The 25,764-nt window shown below is 27.2% G+C and overlaps 2 protein-coding genes across 6 annotated transcripts in view; one reads left to right on the top strand and one right to left on the bottom strand.

Moving 5' to 3' along the window:
• Window positions 1-3,905: 3,905 nt before the first annotated feature.
• On the top strand, window positions 3,906-8,444 carry LOC100206898 (small ribosomal subunit protein eS19). 2 transcript variants are annotated; one of them, XM_065787395.1, is made up of 4 exons: window positions 3,906-4,035; window positions 5,140-5,213; window positions 7,946-8,285; window positions 8,400-8,444. In XM_065787395.1, exons 2-4 carry the CDS (start codon window positions 5,140-5,142, stop codon window positions 8,415-8,417), a joined length of 432 nt encoding a protein of 143 aa, XP_065643467.1. In that variant the 5' UTR covers window positions 3,906-4,035; the 3' UTR covers window positions 8,418-8,444. The 2 variants fall into 2 exon arrangements, with proteins under 2 accessions (XP_065643467.1, XP_065643466.1); XM_065787394.1 differs by having other exon boundaries at window positions 3,912-4,052.
• A 10,083-nt stretch (window positions 8,445-18,527) lies between these two features.
• Window positions 18,528-25,764, bottom strand: part of LOC124810515 (astacin) — a 69,951-nt gene continuing 62,714 nt past the window's right edge. For all 4 annotated transcript variants that reach the window (XM_065787393.1, XM_065787390.1, XM_065787392.1 and 1 more), the window contains 2 exons: window positions 22,674-22,764; window positions 18,528-19,229 (listed from right to left, as the gene is read on the bottom strand). In XM_065787393.1, the coding sequence (XP_065643465.1) occupies window positions 18,926-19,229; window positions 22,674-22,764 (395 nt within the window). In that variant the 3' untranslated portion in view covers window positions 18,528-18,925. The remainder of the gene's footprint in view (window positions 19,230-22,673; window positions 22,765-25,764) is intronic.

The following is a 25,764-nucleotide window of genomic DNA, read 5'->3' as shown; positions in this document are numbered from 1 at the left end:
AGGATTGAATGAGTAAAAAACCTCATTTATCATCATCTTTAAAAATAGTACAGTAGTCAGGAAAACAAGCTTGGCCGCATCAATTGAACGAAAAAAGCTTTTTTCAATTGTTTTGCCAAATAAAATATTACTTTTTAAGCCAGAATGAGCTTTTAAAAATCTTTTTTAAAAGTTCGTTCTGTCTTTAAAAGTAATATTTTTAAAGTCATTATGACCCTTCATTATGGCTCTGAAAATGTTAAGTTTTAGCTTCTTCTTCTTTTTTTTTCAAAAACAGTTATTTTCAAACTACGATACTTTATAAAAAAAATTAGAAAAGCTCAATACTTTTTTTATTTTAAACAGACATACTAATATAGTGTTTTGATGCACCACTGTCATAAGTTCCTCATTTGTGTGTGACCACTGCCATAAGTTTCACTTATGGCAGTGGTGCAGCAAAACAAAGGAAAAGTACAACTCTTTTTGGACTTCAGGCAGCTGAACACGTTTATTGAAGCTTTCACAGCAACAATTTCAAACGACGGAAATTTTCTAAAGTTACTAAAAAGCTAATCAGCAATTGTAAACAGTTCAAATTGATGTATCCTACTCTACAAAGTTACTAGATATAAGATGTTGTGTTGCCCAAGGGTCTATACTAGGATCACTTCTTTTTCTCATTTATGTTAATGATTTTCATAATGCCTCAAATTTAATAACAGTAATGTTTGCTGATGACGCAAACCTTTTTCTGTCCATTAATAATATCTTGAAACTTTTTTATGACATGGAGCTAAATAAAGCTTCAAACTGGCTCTCTACAATCAGCAACGTCATTTTCACATAGTTTAAGTGCTTAGCAGCTACAAGAAAAAAAGTACAGAACACTCTTCTTTTAATCTAGCATTTATTATAGTCGTCTTATTTCCTGATATTACTTCGGAGCTGATTTAGGTTTAGTTTGCAACTTTGCTGATTTAGGTTTAGTTTGCATCTTTAGGTTTTACAATTAGCTAGTAAAATAGCATTACTTTAAATAATTTAAATAATTATTTAAGTAATGTCTGAACCATTTTTGTAATTTCAATCTACAATTATTGCATTGTACTTAGTTCTCTTTTGCCTCCAAAATATAAATTTAATAAAATGAAAACATTCTGCAAATAACTCATTAGGAGAACCAATTGGGAGATAATGTGATTGCAATCATTCACTTTTTTGTTTGTTTCAGTCACAAAACAACTCTATCAGTCCTGATTCTATTATTTAATGGCGGATATGTGAATGTGCGGCCGTGGCGCAATGGTTAGAACGCTTGCTTTATAGGCAGGAGATCCAGGTTCGAAACGAGCTCTGGACATATTTTCGCGTCACGGCAAGGAAGGAGGCGTGAATTTCCTGGTTAAATGCACTTCCGCGGTGCTCTGTGACAAGACCGTTAGGACTTCTTGGGGCACCCAAAAAAAAAAATTATTTAAGTCCAATGCGTTGTAAATATTCTCGAAAAACGAGACTGCGTTTTTTTAAGGAAAAGATAACATTATAATTCAATAAATTTATCAACAGTCTCGCAATCACAGATATCTTTCTAATTCACAATATCATATGTAGCATTTTCTAATATCATTAACCCATTTACTCTTTTCATTATCTGAAAGTCTGTTACATTATTTCCGCAAATTGGCACTGCAAGAATGTTTGGAAGCAGTTCTTAGGTCGGAGTAAACATTGTACCAAAATAAACGCCAAAGAAATTAACATAAAGAAGGTTTATGTTTGCTCCAGACAAGCCAGTTTTGAGCACGTTTTCTGTCTCGATGTTCAAAATACTACTTCAAAATACCTTCAATAAATTTTTTGATTATTGCCATTTTAAGACAATAATCGAATGAAAGTCAATATAAAATTCTGACAACATAATAGTTTTATTTGACTGAGATGGAAATTTTGCTGTGAGGAATTTACTGTCATGTTTTTCGCTTGGCTGATTAACAGAACCACTATTTAATTTAGAGTCCAGGTTCTGAAAAAATTTTTTAAAAAGATAAAAAATCTTAGATGATGCAAGACTTTCCTATCCCTTACCACCCAAACCCCTATGATCAACCATATCATAACTATTATCACGTGTATTAAAAACTAATTTATGATCTACAGTTTAAATAGAAAAACTTGCAACAAATTATTGCAAGTAAAATACTTTTCAATAATGACATCAAAATATGCAATTAGAAAAGATTTTGATAAACAATGGGGAGAGAGAAAATCTAAGTTTGCCTGCATACTCCCTCTTATGTGAACTATCTATGTTGTAATATAATTTTACAATACTTTATATTATATATTTTTATTACAATACAATTATTTTAATTACAATACTTTATATTATATATTTTTAGATGTAGTGTGGAATAGTTTGTAACAGCATTTTGTATGATATAAACGTTGAATTTTAAAATTAGATTTTTAGACAAACTTTTGGTAATTTAGGGTTCCAAAATAGGGTTTGAGGTTCCACTTTTATTATTAGTTCGGATCACATACTTTTTTTTTTCAAATCTTACCAAATAAGAGGTTGTGCAATTAGCAATTCAATAAAAATCACCTTAGTATAATAATAATAATATATTAGTGTAAGATAGATAGCTTGTAAAACGACGAATTTAAATATTCATTACAGATAAATTTATTGTTTTATTATTTTATTGGCTTTGAGCATTTCATATTTATGAGATTTATATTCATTATTCTATTGGATTTGAGCGCTTTATATTTTCAATTTATTTTGATTGTAGTAAAAAAGAATAAAAATATAACTGAAGAAGATATATATATATATATATATATATATATATATATATATATATATATATATATATATATATATATATATATATATATATATATATATATATATATTATATATATATATATATATATATATATATAATATGTTTATGACTGCCATCTTCACTTTTTTTTTCTTTCAATTTTTATTTTGTTTTCAAATTCATCTTTTTCTAATTCATCTTGTTGTATCAAATTAAAAACGCGTCTGTATTTCCTTTTTTTGTGCATTATTTTTCTTTATTTTTTTCTTTTACCAATAAATGCAGAATGCAGTGTGCAGAATGTTCAAAAATTGACAATAAATCGGTAAAAATAAAATGAAAATTATATTTCAATCATAAAATTTAAAGCATTCAAAATGCCTTTTTTAAAAATTTTTGGAAAATGTCAAAATAAATAAAATGGAAGTCAACAAAAAAGCAGTAGATTGAAAAAAGAATTATTTTAAAAGTATTGATGAAGAAACGATTCATAATTAAGTAGAAAACCATCGTTTACAAGCTTTTTTAAAGATGAAATACTAATTATTTCAAATATTTTACTTTCTTTTAAAATTTTTTTTTAGTTTTTATACAGAGTTTTGCGAAAGAAAGTATAACATAGAAAGTTTGGTCATTTTTCTTACTATTGAATAGCGGCTTCACTAGCGCCCTTCTTCCTTAACAAAATATATTGTTTGCAGAACAGAGCGCAAAAGTAATCCATCTAGCGAGAGTGTTTTAATAATCTTTGTCAGATACCTCTAACTTTTTTAGATAATGTTCTAAGTTGTTTGGAATAAAACAGGGAAGAAAATTTTTCCGTCTAGTTGTCCTATCCATTTCGCGGAAATTCTTTAATTTAGATGAAAACCGCATGAAATTCTAACGTGGTCATTGTAATAACAAATCAACGGAAGCCGAATAAGCTAAACAAAAAAAATGATTTTACAGATTTATTCTTTTTTTAAACTTACTAGTTTTTACAATTAATGTAGATGTGGCAAGTACTAAACACTGTACAATACAAGATATAAGTTATATAGTTGAATAAAATACTTTTATGTAAAAAATTGTTTTTTTAAAACTATAAAGTACGAAGTGGTCTGTAATTTTATTACTAAAAGAAGAATGGGAATTAACGTTCAAAATGGAATCCATATATCTCACGCTCTTTCTTACACTTACGAATCGTGTCACCGTCAGTGGATCGTAAAGGATCAAGGTGACTGCTACCTCTCTGTGCTTAATTTTTTGTTTAAATATATGTTCAATAGTATACTAATTGTTTATTGCTAGTTTATTTTCAATTTATATAGTTTCAAGTTGCTAAATAAAATCAAAGTTGGATAAATGTGTTTTCTGCTATCGAATTTTCGCTTTAGTGTAATCGTTTAAATTGTTTGCCATATTAGCAGTACTTAACCTTACTATATATTTATGCTAAATTAGTATACTTTAAAAATTCAATTATCGAAATAAACAATTGTTGATGTGTTCTTTGAAATCACCCTAGAATTTTATTTAACTTAAGCTTATGTAGTAAAACAGTTAAAATGTATGTGCTTGACTTTTTAAAAGCTAACAAACAGTCAGATTCCTTTTGAATATTGTAGAATAAACATTATCAACGAAAAATATTCAAATGCAACAACTCTTGAAGTGCTAAGTATTAAGAATTAATATATATAAAAAAATGGGTGTACCAATTTTTAAACTTGATAATAAAGCAAGATGTGTCAACAATACAGTCTCCAAATTTTGATTATATAAATCTTATATGTAAATCAAGGTTCATACAGCCTATTACATTTTTAATTACATTTATAATATTTTATTCCAGCTTATTTATACTTCCAAGTATTTTTATTTTTTAAATATTTAGTTCTGAATAAAGCAGACCTTAATCAGATAAAATCATTTTTATCTTAAAAAAATGTTTTCTTTTTCTTTTTTCCATAATTTAATCAACAAAAGCAAAGTTTAATATTAAACAAATAATTGAGTATAAATATAAATCATAATATAAAATATAAATCATAAATAGAATCATTCTTTGATAGTTAACAATGATTTTTTTTAAATTAACTGCATTATTTACTTGTACAATTTTTTTTTTAATATAATTTTATGTTATATTTTACTTTATTTAAACTTTATATACAGCTACTAATAATTAGCCAAGTCAAAATTACATTTTCCAGAAGTTCTCATTTGTATCTCAGTGTAGTGTTATCAATGACATTTTATATGTAATGTCTTCAAATTATTTTAGTGTAAAACATAAATATGTTAAACAATACGGTGTTTTCTAACCAACATTTTTTAGATGCCTGGTGGAATCACAGTAAAAGATGCAAGCCCTCAAGAATTTGTAAAAGCTTTTGCTGGACACCTAAAAAAGTAATTATATATTTGTTGTCTAACATTGTTAATAAAATAAATATTTATGTAAGCATAAATGTAATAGATTATATATGTATTTTGGTGGAAGTTTATTTGATTTACTGGTTTTGGAGAAGGTTAGTTATCTTAGTGAATTTTTAGTTAGTTATCTTAGTGAATTTTTAGTTAGTTTTCTCAGTGAACTCTTAGTCAATTAAAAAACAGCTAAAATAAATCATAGTTTAAATCACCTGTGAATTAAGTACACCTCTGCCTGTATTTTTACTTGAATTTAATTTCAATTTAGTTTTCCCTTACATAAGTGTAGGGATGTACTGGAATTTATGTCTTTTAGTTGAATTGGCTTCTAGCTGGAATTAAACAAATTTTTTACTTTTTTTTTATGATATAGGACACAGGCTGTGTAAATAAATCAAAAAATTATTATCCTACAGAGCAATGAAGAACTATAGGTAAACCTAGGTAAAAAGTTCAAATGTAATTTAATTTGCAGCAATAGAAGTACTGCAAATACATTTGCAAAAATTACATTTTTATTTTTTACTAAGGTTCACTTTTTACCATGGTTTACCAGTTCTTCATTGCTCTGTAGGATAATGATTTTTTGATTTGTTTACATAGCCTGTGATACTTGTCATTAGAAAAAAAAGGTTTAATTTCACACAAATCCCGGTACATTCCTACATGAGAGACAAATAAAAGATGTTTTACACAATGTTATAGTAAAATAAATTTCACCTCTTTACTTACAATAAGAAGACAATGGATTGAGATTCATGAAAGCATAATAACATTTGTTAAATAGTTGAATAACAGTGTGTGACTAATAAATTTTATGAACAGAAATACTGTTAATAGTGATTGACCGATAATCGGTTTGGGCTGAGTTTTGATTTGAACTGAGATTGAGTCTTCAGTTTCTTTACTTTTATAAATTCTGTCAAAAGCAAAATTTCAATTTAAAAGCATACTAAAAACTGAAAATTTGTTTGATTTCAAGTTGTTGTTTAAGTAAAGTTATTATTTTTTAAAATTTTGACAATATTTTACCTATTTCAAATGAAATTTTAAGCCTATAGTTCAAAAAATACTTAATTTTTTAGTTAATAGCATTTAATAATTAATTTTAGGTCCCATTATCTACCTAATTAATTAGAGTTGTTGAAACAAAAAATTTATTATTTTCTATAAAATATCTTTAAAATAAGACTATGAAAACATCACTTCCTGAATTTGTCTATTTTGTCTACATTTCTCAGATAATAGCTCCTAAATAGAGAACAAGGATATAAGTGGAGAAAGATATGATATGATGTATTAAAACAGATATAATAGAAACGTGCTTTTTTAAATGTCTGGAAATACCAATCTCAAAATTCCAGAACAGAAGAAAAACCAACAGCCCACTAACAAAACTGTCCATCACCAAGAGTAACAAAAAAGTAAAACTGCATTTAACTTATTGTATTACATTATTACAAATTAAATTACAATTTTTAGTTATTTTTGTAGGTTTTTCTATGAGTAGTTTTATTTTTCTTATTTATGATTATTGCTCTATTATTATTACAGATGAAAAAAAGTTGTCAAAAAAATTACTCTCAAATCTAATTAAACGCTAAATCCCATTTTCTAATGAAATTAATTTTGTTTGACTGAAATTTCAGTTTTAAATTTAAGTAAATTTTTTGCTGAAATTTTGGTTTCCAATGAAACTAATATACCTGAGTTTAAGTTTATTTTGATGTTAGAGAGTTTCCTGTTCAGCCTATCACTAATTTTTAAGGTAAAAAAAGGTGTTGCAAAGAGTTTAAATAAGCTTGAGTTAATAGATAGGATAGAGATAATAGATTATCTTATTTCTTATATACTAATTTAGCCATCTAGTACAGTTAATCTGCAAATACAGTATTGAAATTTTCTAATATCGACTGAGATATTATTCTAGAAAAATGTTGTGTTTATATGAATGCCTGTATTGAAACAAGCAATCACTGGGTTTGTGATGACAGAAAAAGAACTAAAAAATAAACTTGAGAATTTGTAGGTTTTGTCTGATGCACACTGTTACATAATTATAGATTAGCTATTTGAATCATTGTCGTTTTTATCTTATTAAATAAAGAGCAACTTTAGTGTTGTACTCATGCATTACAAAGTAAATGTTAATTTATATTAGATATCGCAAGAGGAGATGTCAAAGGCTTTAGCTACTGATGGTGATATAAATATTTCCAAAGAGTACTGAAAGGACTATTTTTCTGAAGCACCTTCTTTTTTTTAATTTTGAAAAATAATTTGACTAGTGTGCAATATAAGTTTATTGGTTTAACAATTGAGGCACAATACTTAATATAAATTTAATTGACCGCAATTTGCATTTATTGAGAAATAGGTTATAAAAATCATTACTTATGTTTTAACTTACAATATTATAAACATATAATTCAGTTAAAATTTGATATTTAAGACTTGTTACTCTTGTCAATATATTTATAAATGTTTTAAAAACATGGTCTGTAACAATGATTAACAATTTAACTGACATTATATAATAAATGATCTTAGTTCAAATTTGGGCAAAATTTTTAAGGAGTTATTTTTAGTGTAAAATTAGTTGCTGTGGCAATTAAATTACAATGGCAAATTTTATTTTATTATTATTGAATAACGTGATTAATTGTTAAACTTGTAATTCTCTGAATATGTTTTTGCACTTTTTTTTATAGAGGGAATAAGTTTAAAGTGCCTGAGTTTGTTGAGATAGTAAAAACTTCAAAAGCTTGTGAACTTGGACCTTCTGATCCTGATTGGTTTTATATCCGTGCTGCAGCTGTTGCAAGACATATTTATTTAAGACCAAACCTTGGTGTTGGTGCTATTCGTAAAATCTATGGTCGTGCACAAAGGAATGGGACAAGGCCATCACATTCATGTCTAGGATCAGCCTCAATTGCTCGAAAGGTCTTACAATCACTAGAAGCAATGAAACTTGTTACTAAAGATGCAGCAGGTGGACGTAGCCTAACTCCCGCAGGTCGAAGGGATATGGATCGAATAGCTGGACAGGTTGAGAATATATCTTATTTGAATGTATTTTTTTATTTATTTCATTTCTCTTATCTAATCCTAATTTCATTTATCTTATTGTATCTTATTTAATGTTGTTGTTTTTTTCTTTAGGTTGTGAACAAAGTTTAAAGATATATTACATAGTTAATATCAAAACCGTTGTTTTTTATGTTTTAATAATTGATTCCAGTAGCAAACGGGACACTAGCAGTCATTAAAAAATACTGGTAATTTGTAGTTATAAAACACTATGTAAAGGTTTTTTTCTATCTTATATTTATATATGTATATATATTTATATATATCCCATACCAGTTGAGTGACTACTAAAGTCCTATATATATGCTGGGTATAATCTAAATAAGTATAATCCCATAAGTATAATTAGACTGTATATTATAGAGGTTAGAATTAATACTCTTCTTTTTTGAACAATTCTTTAAGAAAGGCGCGTTATTTCATTTTCGTTTTTACAGGTTTTATTCCCGTTCGATCCAGATGGTAGTCATTAAAAAGGTGATTTTAAGAAGAAGAAAAATTAACTATATTCAAGTGTTTATACAGTTTCTTGAATAAAATTAAGTTATTAAAAAAATAATAAAAAAATTACATTTGCTTGATCCTTAATTGGGTATTAAGTGATCACAAAATCAGCAAAATTGATCACATTTTAAAATGTAACTTCAAAATCTATCAATTAAGTTTCATAATGTAACTTAATATATAACAAATAAGTCATCGAGATGACTTATTTTAAATTTAGTTCATGTAACCGTCAGAATTTACCTAAATTAGAATGTTGAAAAAGTAAAATAACCTTTTGGATGAATTCACAGATTTTCAATAGCTTGGTCAGAAGTTTTGAAACGGCTAGGTCATAAATCAGTATTTCATGAGTCAGTGGTTCGTAAAAGTTCCGAGGGTTTAATCCAGTGCATATATCCTGTAGATGTCATATCTACAACATGCACTGGATTTATATTATTAAAGTGAAAATTTAAAAATTGCTCTATCGTAAGCTATCGTATTTTAAGTAGGGTTAAAAATTACCTGGTATCTAACAACTCAGCGAAGTTTTTAAAAAGGATTAAGTTATTTAATAATGAATGGGTAAAACTTTGTCATATTTAGGGAGTTATGGACAAATATGGTAAAATATTGAGAAGTATCTTATAATATTATCGTAAGGGATGTGTATCTAACCTTTTAGAATCTCGGGATATCATGACGGAAGCAACTCACTGCAGACATGCAGTAGACGTCATTTACACAGACTTTGCAAAGGCGTTTGACAAAGTACCACATAAACGCCTTCTTCACAAGCTGAGAGCGTACGGTATTCAAGGCGCTCTTCTTGACTGGATCGCAGCTTGGCTAAGCAATCGATGTCAACGAGTGGTTATAAACAGCATTACTTCTGAATGGAAAGCAGTCACTAGTGGAGTGCCTCAAGGCTCGGTCTTGGGCCCATTGCTATTCGTAATCTTTGTAAACGACCTTCCGGACAGTATTACTCATCATATAAAACTGTTAGCCGACGACAGCAAAATAATAGGGATAATTAAAAAGGAGTCGGACAACATCACTCTCCAAGATGACGTTGACAGAGCAGTGAAATGGTCACATATTTGGCTCTTGCATTTCAACGTTGAGAAATGCAAAGTAATGCATGTTGGGCGCGGATGTAACAAGTCAACGTACAAATACTCAATGTCAAACGTCGACGACACCCGTCGTCCTCTCGAAGAAACCGAAGTCGAAAGACCTTGGTGTGATGGTCTCGAATGACCTTAACGTTAGATCGCAAATAGAGTCAGCCGCATCAGTAGCGAATAGAGTGCTAGGGCGATTCAAAAAAACATTTCGCAGTCGCAGTTTTTATTTATGGCGCACTCTGTATCTCACTTACATTCGCCCCCATCTTGAGTTTGCTGTACAAGCCTGGTCACCGCATTTAAAATCAGACATTGCCATTCTCGAGCAAGTCCAACATCGAGCAACAAAAACAATATCGACTATTAAACACATGACCTATGAAGATCGACTCCAACGGCTCGGTTTAACAACTCTTGAAGAACGCCGCAAAAGAGCGGATCTTATCGAGCAATTCAAAATCACTCGTAAACTCGAGCTTGTTAGTTTTGTTGTCCCGCAAAAAATTTCAAAAAGTAAAGATAAGTATATTCTAAGAGGCCATAACCATAAACTAGAACGTCAGATGGTAAAAAACTGCGAGGAGCGGTATAACTTTTTTTCAAATAGAATTGTCGCCCCATGGAATGCGCTTTCGCAAGAAGCAGTGAACGCTCAATCCATCAACGCTTTCAAAAACAACATAAGAAAGTAACTTTATAGATACAATTGCTGCTTTGTCTGTAGCTTCTGTATCTCCATGTTCGTCAGCATAGGGGGGCCTGGTGTAGCACCTCTTCATCAAATTATAAATAGATTATTGTATTTGTATTTGATCACTGAATAATAATAATAATTATATATCACCTTATAAAACACAGGTATTTTGTTGAGTTTTTTTTTATTTTAACTTAGTTGCAACAATGATAATTTTATTTTCAAAATCTTATACTTTTTGCCTTCCATTATTCAACAACGTCTCTAACCTTTTGAGGGCAGTAAGAGTTTTTGTTTGTTTTAAGCATAGTTGCCCGCTTCTTTATTCGCCCTTAAACTCGGAGAATGATCGAATAACATTATTTCATGAAACGAAGTTTTTATGTAGTATTAATGTAAGATAATTGAATTTGAAAACATTTTCACCGAATGGGTATGATGCATGCATAATAAAATGGATGGGACAAATATGTCCCTCTGTGATCTAAGGGTTAAATCAAGAAAATATTGTAAATCTTCAATCAGATCTTTTATTTATAATTTTACAGTTTTCAGTGACTTGTAGGCCAATTTAACAGATATCGACAATTTTTTTTTTTTTTTTGTAGTTATTTTAGGTGCTCCTAAAAGTCCTTATGGTCTTATCACAGAGCACCGCGGGAGAGCATTTAAAAGGAAGTTTACGCCTCCTTCCGTACCAATGTCGCTTGTTAAGCTAGAGCTGGCGTCGAACCTAGGACCTCTGGGTTCTGAGCCAGAACTCTAATCACTGCGCCACGGCTGCTCTCAAATGCCCTATCTCCTTTAAGGATGGGGTGCAAATTATGTTAAGCCTAAAGCAAAGCTTGATAAGGCAATGATCATTGAACATGATTAGCGAATATCAAGATAAAAAAGTTTTTAAAAAAATCTTTTTGCTAAATTTAAATTAATTAACAATATGGTTAGCAATAGAAATAAAGAACTGATGACTTCAAGGTCATATATTCCACCGCTATTCTAAATAAGTGCTTTTAAGACTTGAATTCTCGCCATTTCTCGGGAAAATTTCGTGCGAGGGCACTTGATTTTATAAATCTTTATAAATATAAATAAAATATAAGCGGGGAGGGGTAAATTCGTAAAATGTTTTTTAAAAAATGGCTTTTAAGAATTACTTGTTTTTATTACTTAACGTTCTTTTTTTTCACTTTTATTTAAGTCAAAAATTGTATTTGTGCTTGTCTTAATTTTGTAATTCCGCTATCTGTTAGTTAAGTGCTCAGTAAAACCATGTAAAGGATGCGTCACTTTAAAAATTTAAAGGATCGCGTCACTTTTAAAGGATCGCGTCACTTTTAAAGGATCGCGTCACTTTTAAAGAATCGCGTCGGATTTAAAGGATCGCGTCACTTTAAAAAAGACTGCCTGTAAAATTTGGAAAATTTTTCTTTACTTACAAAGTAGGAGAACTTATATTATTGATGTATATTTTTTATATATTATGGTATATATATTTTAATTCTATAGTTGTTGACTAGTTGTTACCTGAAAGGTTATTTTATCTTACGGGAGTAATAGTTATTTCGTCGATTAATATTTTCAATACGCTAAAGTATATTCTAAACCTAAGTTCAAACAGTTCCTATTTAAACCTTCAATGATCAATTTACAGAAATCAGATAGTCATGAAATTCCAATTATTATAATCTGATATAGAGCCGAACTCAGTAAATAAAATTACAGGTTAAACTATATAAAAAAAAAAAGTTACTCTGTAAATTAGGAACCGTAAAACAAAGCAGCTCTCAATTTTGTTAGTAGTAACCAGACTAGTCTATGGATAGACTTACAACACAGACATAGACAATTCTGTTTGTTGTAATGGACACAACAAATGTTTAATTTTTTGTCCTTGTTGTGTCTATCAAATTTTTGATGGTGTCCTGAGATTGCTCAGTTAAAAAATAATTTTCACTTCATAAGTCTACAAAGCATAATTTTTTTGTCTATTTGGTGTCTATGATTTTGTCTAAATTTACTTGATTTCATAAAACCAGAAATATTGATTTTTGCCAATAAAAATCTAAATTACCCAAAAAATCCCTTAGAAACAAAAAAGAAAATATACGATACATTATATTTGAATTTTATTTTATGGTAAAAATGACTTTTATGGTGACAAATTTAAAAATAAAAAAAACGGAACATGACAATAATGTTTACACAAATAGTTGATTTTCCAAAATTTAGATCCAATCATAGTCAGATTCATCAATAAAATGAAAGTAAAAAACATTTTTCTTTTTCACTATTGTTTTATTCACAAACCTAAATAAATTTTAACACCTATTGGAATCTTCTACTTACTAATCCACATTTTATAAAGGACAACTCCTTGATCACATATTTTTAAAATAATTTTTTTGAAGGTGATAAAGATTTTAGTGACTAAGGAAAATTTTTTAAATGATAAACTTACCTTCAACTTTTTTGAAGTAATCCCAAACTGGAGAGGGCATTTTAAAAATAAATTTTCACGCACATTCACTGAGAATTGAAAAACAACTGAACTGAGTAATTAATGAACTTCAATTGAGCACAAAATAGTCCATTTTGAGGTTTTTAAATAGACATTAACTTTTTAATCAACAGCACACGCTGGACAAAAAATTAAAAAATGAACTTCTGTTAGAAAAATTGTATTTTTAATTTTGTGCTCGTTTTCAGTTTTTGAAACGATGCTGCAGTGAAAATTTAATTACTCGTTATAAGTCCAAATTATATATTAAATAGATCTTCTATACCTCATTAAAAAATCGAGATTGTTCATTTAGTGTCCGTTTTTAAAATGATTGTCTAGAAAGACAAACATTTTTTATAGATAATTCATTTTTGATAGTTGTAATTAAAATTGTTGCAATTAGTGCTTTGTCGAAGTCTATTTTTGTCCTTTTATAATAAGGCCATTAGAGATTGTCTGGTTGCTAGTTGTTAGCCTTAAATACTAACAACTTGTGTCCACGGTGTGTTTTCCACAATTAGTTGGTTTAGTGTTTTCTGAATATTCTGCTTCATCAAAGTTTTTAAAATTGCTCTTTGTTTTTTTAAGTTCCATAAATGAAGCAATTCTTTTAATATTGATACAGCATCCGCTTGCAGTTCTATGGATAGTTTGAGTAAATTTAAATTTACCTCCTATCATGCAATAGAAGAAGTTTAAAGGTGAGTTTCCACTCATCCGTTTTTCTACGGGAACAAGAAAAGGAACGAAAAAATAATCGCGTAAGCATGCGTAGTTTTCCTTTGAACAAATAAAAACTTTTATTACGCATGCTCACGTGATTTTTTTTTTCCTTCCTTTCCCTTTCCCGTTGAAAAACGGATGAGTGGAAACTCGCCCTTAGCCAAAAGTGTTACATGTAGCGATCACTTTATTTGTAAAAGATTTTGTTGAGCTGCCAATATTTGCTTTAATATCAATATATAGCAATTTTTTTTTCAATAATTTGATTTAGGTGCCCCAAGAAATCCTTACGGTCTTATCACAGAGCACCGAGATAATCTTTCAATAGAAAGTTCACGCCTCCTTCTTAACCGATGTCACAAAACTCGCCTAGAGGTGGTGTTTGAACCACAAATCCTTTGTTTTTTAGGCAAGTGCCCTAGTTGAAAATCCTTTTTAAAAAAAATGCCGGTAGTTATTACTATAATTTGAGATACAAAAAATGATTTTTAAACTGCTCTTCTAAAAGCGTCTTTTTTGCTTAGAAAATTGGTATTATATTTGCATAGCAAAAGCCTATATATTTGCATTAAAACTGTTAAATTTTGAAACTGTTAATGAGCTATAAAACAAATTATTTTTGACGGCTGGCAAAAACAAACTCCACTGTCAATTAGAGATTTTGAGGTTTTATACTTCTAAGGGGATTTTTTTTCAAGTTTTTTTTTTAAACGTTATGGTAGTTTGGGATCCACTGCTGTAAAATTGCTAAATAATCCATTAACTCGAATAATTAAAATATCACCGGCACAATCGCAAAGAAAAATCAATTTAACAATATTTATGTTTTCAACGATATTTGGTTTTAGCAAAACGTTTCAGACTCTCACAGTAAACTTTTTTCAGCATTTACTTTGCAATGTAAAAGAATAATTTTAACAACATTCTTACCTGTCCAATCAGTGTCAGATTTAGAAAAAATTTAGAGAATAAAAATATTTTAGAAATTACCCAACACAAAACGAGCAGCCGTAGCGCAGTGATTAGCACTCTAATAATATCACGATGTCAGCTCCATGAAAATTCTTTTATGTTCTTGCTTTGTAAATTCTTGCGTAAAACTATTTGTAGAAATTTTTAAATAGAAGCCAACCTAACTTATGTAGTTATTAAAAAATCCCATTCGTTTTCGACTTCAGTTTATTACAAAAAAATGTATATAGATCTTTTACAAAAAATTTTTAGTTTTATTCCTTCTTGCTACAAATTTGGACTTGTTCGTTGTTTGATTAATCGTACATTTAAAATTAAATAAATTTGGGTTTGTTTAGATAAAGATATTAAGAATCTATCCTTAGTTTTACAAAATAATAAATTTCCACAAAAAGTTATTGACTCTGAAATTAAAGCCTATATTGATAAGAAAATGAACCCATCTGTTTCTAACATAGTTAATAGCTTAAATATAAGATACTTTAAGCTTCCATACATTGGAATGTACTCTAATTATACTAAAATGAAAATTTCAAAAGTTGTTCATAAATATTGCAAGGTTGTTCTAATAACATTAATTTTCACAACTAATAAAATACAAGATTGTTTTTGCTTAAAAGAGTCACTTCCTAAACTACTACTATCTCATGTTGTCTTAAATTTTCTTGCGCTGGCTATAATGCCAGTTATATTGGAGAAACCTCCAGACACTTGGCAACTAGAATAAATGAGTACCTTAAAAGTGATAAACAATCTCATATATTTAAACACTTAAATTTATCTCTTAATTGCAAAAATCTGGCTAACTGTGATTCTTTTGAGATTTTGGATAATGCCCCAACCAAACACAAATTAAAGATAAAAGAAGCCCACATTAAATGGGAAAGTCCCTCACTTAATAAACAAACTTTACATTATGCTATAAACTTTTTTATTTAATTTTACTATCAGTTTATTTATTTATTTTTTTGACAGTTGGTTATTTTGATTGGTTATTTACCGAGTTATTTTGTAATAAATATATTGGTTTATTATGTATAATTTTTTGTCCGTTAATATTTCTCTGTGAAAACTTCTATTTTTTAATATCTATTTCAGAGTTTTTTTCTATTGTAAAATAATCTTTTGAAAATGTAAATAAATTTTACGAAACATGTCAAGAATAAAAAACATTGTGTTATTTTTAAAAATATTTACTTATTTTATATATATATATATATATATATATATATATATATATATATATATATATATATATATATATATATATATATATATATATATATAAATATATATATATATATATATATATATATATATATATTTATATATATATATATATATATATATATATATATATATATATATATATACAAACAGGTACATTTTATTTCATATTTTATCCTAATTACCAAGTGAAAAAACCAGTCCAATCCTTAAAAAAGAGGATAAAATTAAACCTAACCAAATGGAACAGTCGGCGATGTCGATGGTTACATTTGGAAAAATCTGCGTTGTCCGAAGTTTTTATAGTTAACGAAACCACGTGATTCTTTAATACCGCAAGTATTAGTCGAATAAAAATCCGTGGAAAAAAGTAAACAAAAAACAAAATGACTTGTAATGATAGTCCGGTGGTTACAGAAAAATCTAGAAAAGAAAGATTATTAGCAAAGATTATTAGCAAATAATTCCAAAAATAGATTGAAAAAACCACAATTTATCGAGCCATATTATTGGCTTGATAAATTGTTCCCATAGACGTTTCAGCGGGATAAAAAAAAGAATCTAGTTAAAGAAGCCATGTAGACTGTAATTGTATTCGCCTTGCATGTTTTAATAATATTAGTAGCGAGGAAAGGAGCGAACTAATTAAGAACTTTAATGAATATTCATCTAAAAATAGTCAGGACGCGTACTTACCCACACTAATAAAAGTTCAAAACATTACCAGAAGAAGACAACGATAGAAAGCAGGTAAAACTTACTTGCACAATTTATTATCATATTCTTATTGTGTAAGGGTGCAAAGAGCACAACCAGCTATCGAAATACCAATATGCACTAATGCTTTGATGGTGTTTTTTGGAAATACAAAAGCTAGAATCGAATCAATAAGGAAATCAGTTGCTACAACTGATTAGTAAATAGTTAAAAACGTTATTAATATTATTTTAAATTATGGAATAATCTTTATATAGACACACACATATATATATATATATATATATATACAAATATATATATATATATATATATATATATACATATATATATATATATATATATATATATATATATATATATATATATATATATATATATATATATATATATATATATATATGTATATATATATATATATATATATATATATATATATATATATATATATATATATATATATATATATATATATATATATATACAGAAAGTGACAGTGAAGCTATACAAAAACATATATCTTTTTTCAGAGGAAGGTTGTCTCATTATGCTATTGGAAAAACTAAAAAAATTTACTTAACTGAAGATTTAAATATCTCTAAAATGTTTAAACTGTTCAAACTTACCCAATTGTTAAAGTAGGATACAAAACACACAGAGTAGTGTGTTTTGTATCCTACTTTAGTAGTAAAGAAACAGTAGGGTCGATTGTCTTTGAAGCCCCTTACATCATTAGGAGTCCATTTTTAAATATTGTTTTGTTTTTAAACAAAAAAGAAGATCTAAAAATAGTATTTACGTCATCTAAAAATTCAATGTAAAAAGTCAGTGGTGTCCATTTATTGATAATGAACTTTAGTTTCCGAAAAAAACATCGAAAAAATATTTATTTTTTAATAAATAATCTGATACAAATATAGTTAATCTATATATACATATATAAAACTAAACTGCAGTGTATAAACAAAATTTTAAAGAACGTTTTGAACTTTAAAAATTGATTTTCTCAAAATAAAAAAAATGTGACAACGCTGGTTTTTCCACCTGAAAAAAATAAAAATTGCTCAACTAACCCCGCTCTACCCTAATAGTTTTTTTGTCTTTATGCACACATAGATATATATATTTATATATATATAATATATATATATATAAATTTATACATATATATATATAAATATATACATATGTATATATAAATATATATATATATATCTGTGTGTGTGCATAAAAACAAAAAAACTATTAGGGTAGAGCGGGGTTAGTCGAGCAATTTTTACTAACAAATCTCATGAACGGATATGCATGGTACGAAACTTGGGCGAATCATCAATAAAACTTTCACTAACAGTAAACGTGTGTATAATTTATAAATTTTTTACTTTATCCAATTTAATGACGTAAGGGAAGAGAAATAGTAAGAAAGTGTCATAAAATATAAAAATATTATTTTATCTTGAACTTTGAAGCCTGACTTGAAAAATACAAATTTATAAAAAAATTTATAAATAGTATACGTAAAGTTATTTCTTATCAAAGTTGTTTTTTTTGTGTTTGAAAGTTCAGTTTTGTTTAATTTTTTTGAAACTGCTCAATTTTCTTTACTGTGTAAAAAAAGGTTTCTTAGTTGAGTTAGCATTCAGTGGCTCCTGGATATCATGCCTACTTTAATATTTTTACCTTTATCCGGCCCTGTTTATGTAAAGTTTATTCCAATATGGCATTTTGTAGATAAAACTCGAGTGACGTCATTAACAGTATTTATAATAATCAAAAAATCATCTTCATATAACCATATTTATTTATAAAAAAAATTAATAATTAATAGGCAATTAATAATTAACAACATAATATTGTATTTTAGGTTAAAAAAACACAACAAAACCAAACAAGTTGTGCAGGAAAATTAGGACAAAAAAAAAGGATTTTTTTTCTTGTCTTAGAAAATAATAGAAATTTAAACAGTAAACAAAATCCAACAAAAAACAATATAAAAAATAAAACATTAACAATCTTGTAAAGTCTCAGAAATCAGAAACAAAAAAATAAAAAGTATAAAACAAAATATCAAAGCATTCACCTTTCGTTCACGAATTTCACGAATAAAAATCATTTTAAAAAATCGTCAAAAATAATTTTATACTCACTAAATTAGTAAAAAAATAATTAAACAGTATATAAATATAATATTGGAAAAAATGACACGGGCGTTAGATGTAAATGTCACAGTAGAAACCGCCGTTGTCAATTTCACAGTAGAAACTTCCGCAGGGTTCGTTGTCGATATACTACAGTTGTATCTCAATGCAATCCTTAAAATATCGCTTGAAGCCAGACCATAATTATTACCCAATGGTAACGTATACGTGGACAGTGCATACATTGTCATAAAATCTTTTTCATTAACAATCGAGTTGGTTATTGAATTGAGAAATTTTGAAAAAACAAAACTAAATAAAAATAATTAATGTATATTAACATATTAATTCAAATTAAAATCATTTTATTTTTATTCGTTCATTCTATGCATCAGGCTCGTCAGAATTAATCTAACTTCACATTAGTTGAAATATCAGGCCGGGTGAATAAAAAAAAGCAATTGCTTTTACTCAGTAATTGGTCAGCTTTACGTGAATAAAAACTTCAGCAATTTTGTTCAAATTTGTATTCACGTAAAGCTGAACAATCACTCCAAAAACGCTAATTAAAAGAAATTGCTTTTTTTTATTTCACCCGGCCTATTTCTTTAAAAGCAGTTCAGTAAAAAACATCCAAAATAACTCTAATAAACCTGATAATTAATAAAATCTTCGAAATTGAATCGAAAGCCTTAATAATAGTAATAAAAAAAAACTGATCTTGAGATTGAAATCAAAAACAGGAGAGAATTCAAAAAAAAAAATGTATTTTCATATTTTTTCACAGATAAAGATCAAATTCACGGTTGAATGTTTAAGCAAACTTACTAAAACAAAAAATAAACTTAAATTTATTTTTATTATATTAAAATTATTAATATAATAAAAAAAAATCTTAAATAAAATAAAACTTAAAATAAATCAGATTATAAATCTTAAAAATAAAATTCAATAAAAATTTTTATTAACGAGATTTTTTTTGCTCATGATTTTTGGATTCAACTCAAAACTTTTGAATTCTTCCTTGTGCTTATATAGATGATACAGATTGTTTACAGAGATATATTACACAGGTCAACAAAATTTTTTTTTTTTTCTGGTGCTGAGCCAACAATTTGTTTTTTGTATAGCATTTCTCATTTTGATTTCAAATATGCAACTCTTTTTTTACCATCACGTCAAGTTGTAAAGATATTTAGGTTCAAATCTGAAGTATTTAGGGTAAAGTCCCTAATATTGTTGAAAAAAAACAAAAGTATGTCAACCTGGGTCTCAAAGGAAGCATAATTTCATAGAGATTTTAAAAATGTTATTCATTTGTAATAAAAATAAGTATTTTTTGTATTATTGCTGAAAAACATTCTGTTGAAATTTTTTTAAGAGTCTTTAGCATTTTTTCACATAATTTTTTTGTAAATAAATTGTAAGGAAAAATATTTATGTTTTCTAAAATCTCTATGAAAATACGCTTCTTTTGAGACCCAGGTTGACATACTTTTGAATAACTTTTTTTTTGACAATATTAGGGATTTTACCCTAAATGCTTAAGATTTGAACCTAAAAATCTTTACAACTTGACGTGATGGTAAAAAAAGAGTTGCATATTTGAAATCAAAATGAGAAATGCTATACAAAAAACAAACTTTTTCTCGGCACCAGAAAAATTTTTTTTTTTGTTGGCCTGTGTTATTGATATCTTTTTATCTCTATATTATTGATTTCTTTTTATCTCTTTATAATTGATATCTTTTTGAATATATTACATCCAAAAAATTGTAAACTTTCAAGGTTGAATCATGATAAATATGCACCTAATAAAATAATATTATCTTTGAATCTTTGATAAAAATAAATTTAAAAAATGAAAACTTTGCATATAAACACCATATAACATGACACTTTAGCATATCATTTATGGACAAAAACCAAATAAAAACCCTAAATTAGTCGATCAGTTTAATTTTAACTAAAATTAATACAAATTAATTTTGTCTGTGAAAATAAACTCAATGTTATTTTTATCAACAAAATTTTTGTCAACATCCGTAAAAACAGAACAAATTTTTGACTGCTTTTTTCTTACATTGATATTGATAAACCTTCTGGCTCTGAAGACTTTTAAAACTTCCAGCTAGATAAACTGCTTCATTGATTTTAAATTTTTTTCGAGTATGCAGCTTACAACGCCTAATTCTTTTTTTTTTTTCAATACTTTTATTTGCAGCAAATTTAATTCTAATGCAACCTTGTTTCTGGACAGCAGTAAATTTGTATAAATTGGTAATGCAATAGGTTTTAAAGTTCTACTTTTGGCTTAGCACCAGCATTAAACTGCTGCACAGTTTCTGTAACTGCAATTTTAGCTTTAACTTGTATACTAAATTTAGTTTTAAGAAATTTTGACCAAAGAACTCCATTCACAGATTCTTTTTGATTTTAATATATTTGTAAGATTTGTGAAAAGAGATTTTAAAAAGCCAACAAATAAATTTGGAAGTCGTTTATTAGCATCATACTATGGTCAGCTTTTCCAATACGTACACTTAGTATCAATATGGTTAAGACAAAAAGACTGCTGTTCATCTAAAGGTTTTAAACTGTCCTGAATTATGTTTAAATTAGCCCACACAGCATTTTGCATTAAATAAAGATTTGAATTGCCGTTACAGATAGCTTGCCCTTAATAATTTTGCATTTTATCTGTAAGCCTATTGCGATCTCCCACTTTCTTCCTTTTCAACTTCATATCTAATTCCAAAAACTTTATTAGATCAATTTTTAAATTTCCTAAAACTGTCTGTATCTCCATCTCCTACAAACTTAACAAACTTAGGTACTCCTACCTCCATACCTACTACCACAAAAAAATCTCACAAGCACTATCATTCTCCATGCTATCTTCTGAACCTTTGTGGTTAACGAAGCAAACACTTTTGTGCATTACGTGCCACTCAATAAATAATTCAGTAACCTAGCCAATTTTTCAATTTTTTTTGTTTCATGCATGTACGGCATACCAAATTCTTGACAATAGCATCATGCATCTCACCTGATCGTACAGAAATAACAAATAAATAGATAAAAAAATATTTTTATTATAATAATTGTAATTTAATTTTTTTTATGATAGAAGAAGTAAAATAAAAAAGGTAAGAAGATAAAAAAAGTAAAGAATATATAAAAAAAGTTATAATAATATATAAGATATTATAAAATACCATTACTGTTTACTATATCAATATAATATACTCTCTCGCTATATTCTGTTCATTATATTATTAAAAGTTCAACTTTTTCATAAAACCTTTAATAAACTTCTTTTAAACCTAATGAAAACATATTGTATTGGTTTAGTAACCTTAGTAACCCTAACCTTTTATTAATGTAACAAAAACCCAATTTGTCACAAAATATGGTTTCTACATAATAAGAAAGCTTTCAGGAGATGTTGCAATTTATTAGGTCAAATCAGAAAAAAAAAATCCTTATTAACCAAAATAAAAAACGGTAACTAAGTAAACAATAAATAAAAAAAAAAAGGTAACAAAAAAATCAAAAAATAATTATTTATTGTTTGATTTTCATTAAAAAAAAAAATTTATGTGCCAACTCCTGAATAATTAAACTACAAATTTAAGCCAACCCCCCCCCCTTTTTTTTTTTTTCAAAGATAAGTATACAGTCACCTAAAGGGATTAAAACCTGCTATTCAACTATACATTATCACTGATAAAAATTAAAACATAAAAAACATACTTTTGATAATGCATGATGCTGTTTATATCGTACGGAATGTCTTGAGTATCATAGTAAGTTGGATTATCGAGATCAAATTGATTTGTAAAACCTGTAAAATAAAAATTAAAAAATAAATAAAAATATGAAAACAAACATAATTAAAAAACCTGTGAAATAAATTTATAAGATTTATAATAAAAATATTGAATTTAAGAGTTTTTAAAAAAACACCAATAAACCATCATGTTAAATTAGTAATTCATATTTTACCAATAATATGATCTGCATTTTATTATTTATCTAATAATTTAAAAAATATATATGTACAAAAATATCTTCCCAAAAATTTATATATATAATAAAATGCTTTACAACAATTAAATTTTCTATTTTTACAATTTAACTTTAAAAATGAATTTTTTTCTTGATTTCATTTTTTTTTTTTTATTGTTAGGCATTGCACTTAAATTTTTTTGTAAATAAAATATAAAAATTATTTTTTTAATTAATTTTATTAACCAATCTAATTACAAATATTTTTATTGTTTAAATTTTTAAGTAAAAAAAAAAGTATGAAAATTGTTAAAGAAAATTCGAGCCATTCAAAAAGTCACAGGTTATTGATGCACTTTTTAAATGGATAGAATTTAAAAACAGAAAAATCTAATGCCAATCAAATTGATCAGAGGATATTGATCTGGCAGCAAGATATTAGTAGCTATTGTGATTACCCCTCGATCAAGGATGCTGTATAATGACAACACAATCCAGTTTTGATATTCTATGCATTTCTGATGCTCTCCTATATCAAAAGTAAGCCTCCCTCCATACTGCATCTGGCACCCCTTATTATGAGAAGATTTAAATAAAATAAAAAAGTATAAAATTTTTAATTCACATAAATTTTATTAAAAATACTTGACTAGAATGTTTGACATTTAATGTTACACTTGATGGTATAAATGTGCACTATGTGTGCTTAGGGTATTTATACCACTTAGGTGCTACCAACAAGTGACTATCATACTTATGCCACTTGTATTGTAAATACCATAACCATACTTGTGCCAAACTATCATGTTGAAAACTTCTTGTTTAAAACTTCTTGTTGAAATCTTGTTGAAAAAATCAAGATAAATCAAAAGTTATAAATTCGTAAATAGTTAAAAAAATAATAATAATAAATAAAGGAAAACAATTTAACAAAGCTTTGAAATAGTAAATGACTGGAGTTGGTATTTAACAGTGGCCAAGGCCAGTTTTATGGGCGGGACTGCTTAAATATTGGTGCATATTGACTTATTTTTATATACTATATCAATATGCATTAGTATTTATACAGCCTCAGCATACCATAAATCAGGCTTTGACCCAGATCAAATACCAGCCCCGATCGTTTACTACTTTGAAACTAATTTTTGTAACAAATGACCCAACAAAAATTGCAGATTTAATAAATAAACAATTTTACAATGTTTTCGCAATTGAAAATAGAGATATTCTTTATCTGTGATGAAAAATGAAAAAGTTACATCCCACATTTTTAAAGTTAAGTCTAACAATTTTCATAAAGTGGTCACTAAATGTATGTATTTTTTTAAATTCCATTTTTGCTACTATATCAAAGAAAAGTTTTTTTTACACGAGTTTTTTTAATTGTTCAATGGTGCATATTTTGTTTGGTTTTATTTGAGCAGTTATCAGATGAATTTTGTCAAACATTTTTGATGAAGCAATTCTTATCTGAATCAAACAAGTTTCAATTTGGTATTTATGACCGACATTGCCACACTTTAGCAAATATATTTCTAAAAAATCTAACAATGATAAAATGTCCAAGATGCTCCAAGGAATCCAGGCAAAAGGTTTTGAAACTGTCATCAAAATGAGTTTTTATTTAAATTTTATTATATTATATGAGAAGTATATTATAGTTTATTAACTTTATTGTAGTTATATTTTTAAGACTTATATATTGTTATTATTATATTTATAAGTTCCTTATGTGCACAAAGGTGTACAAAATATTTAAAATTAAATTTCTTAAAATCATAAAGTAGCAGAATCTTTCCAAAACATTAGAAAACCTGATTTTAACCTTTGTAAAATAGTTTCCATTCAGTCATTATAGCACGTGTATACTTTTGCAACACAAAATTTTGGAAAAATATAAGGCACTTCGCTCAAAACTTTACTTTTTAGTCAGTTCATATCTTGATACTGTATTTAAAACCGAAAAATTTCCCGATATGCACTAACTTCATTTTTTATGAAGTATGATTTCTATTAGAACTAACTCAGCCAATTTTAGTTGATAATATAGTAATATATTTTCATGATTAAAATTATCAAGATATAAATGTTTTTAGTTTAAAAAAAAACTTTCATGAATTTTTCTACTTTTGATTTGCCATTTAGAAACAAGATAGTTGACTAATAAAGGAATAGAAAGCATTAAAAAAATAAGCTTTTTTAAAAGAGGATGAAAATCAGAAAAACTGTAAAGATCTCATCTTGAAAGATGAAACAAAAGTCGAGAAGATTTAAATTTTCTCAATAATCAAGAGATTGCAAAACATTCAAAATACACACATTTAAATAAAAGATTTGTGGCTAGGTGCCCAACTAATAAATGTTTATTTGTAAATCAAATGCATGTATTAGCTCTTAAATCCGCACAAAGCCAATTAACAGCAAAGCCAGTTAGTTATATGACAATTAAAGTTTTTTTAGACCTAGTTTTTTGATGACTTGTTAAAAATGACATTACATGAGATAGAAAGAAAACCAAATTAAGACTTAATTCCAGATTATAAAAGATTTGAAAAATCTGTCAATGGTCTTCTTGTTTTAAATTACGGTGCAAAATGTGCTAATAAACTTGTTCAAGATTTTATTGAAACTTTTAGAAACAAAAAAAGTCGGTTAAGTTGTTGTTTATTATTATTTAAAATTTAAAATAACAAATAAAAAATCTTGGATAAAAAAACTTAAAATAGTCTTTCTTTTAACGAAAAAATGTACAGTTTAAAAAATGTTTTATATTTAAAGTACATAGCAAAAAATTATTAGGCCTCCTCCCCCCTCCCAACCTCCCAAATATACACAT

Source organism: Hydra vulgaris, chromosome 01 (genome assembly GCF_038396675.1).
Source record: "Hydra vulgaris chromosome 01, alternate assembly HydraT2T_AEP".
Taxonomy (NCBI): domain Eukaryota; kingdom Metazoa; phylum Cnidaria; class Hydrozoa; order Anthoathecata; family Hydridae; genus Hydra; species Hydra vulgaris.
This window is presented reverse-complemented; position numbering and strand designations above follow the sequence as displayed.

Coding starts and splice junctions, on each gene's coding strand:
- LOC100206898 (XM_065787394.1), top strand. CDS start 3,942: ATGGGAATTAACGTTCAAAATGGAATCCATATATCTCACGCTCTTTCT. Junction 4,053..5,139: donor AAGGTGACTGCTACCTCTCT/GTGCTTAATTTT, acceptor AACATTTTTTAG/ATGCCTGGTGGAATCACAGT. Junction 5,214..7,945: donor TTTGCTGGACACCTAAAAAA/GTAATTATATAT, acceptor TTTTTTTTATAG/AGGGAATAAGTTTAAAGTGC.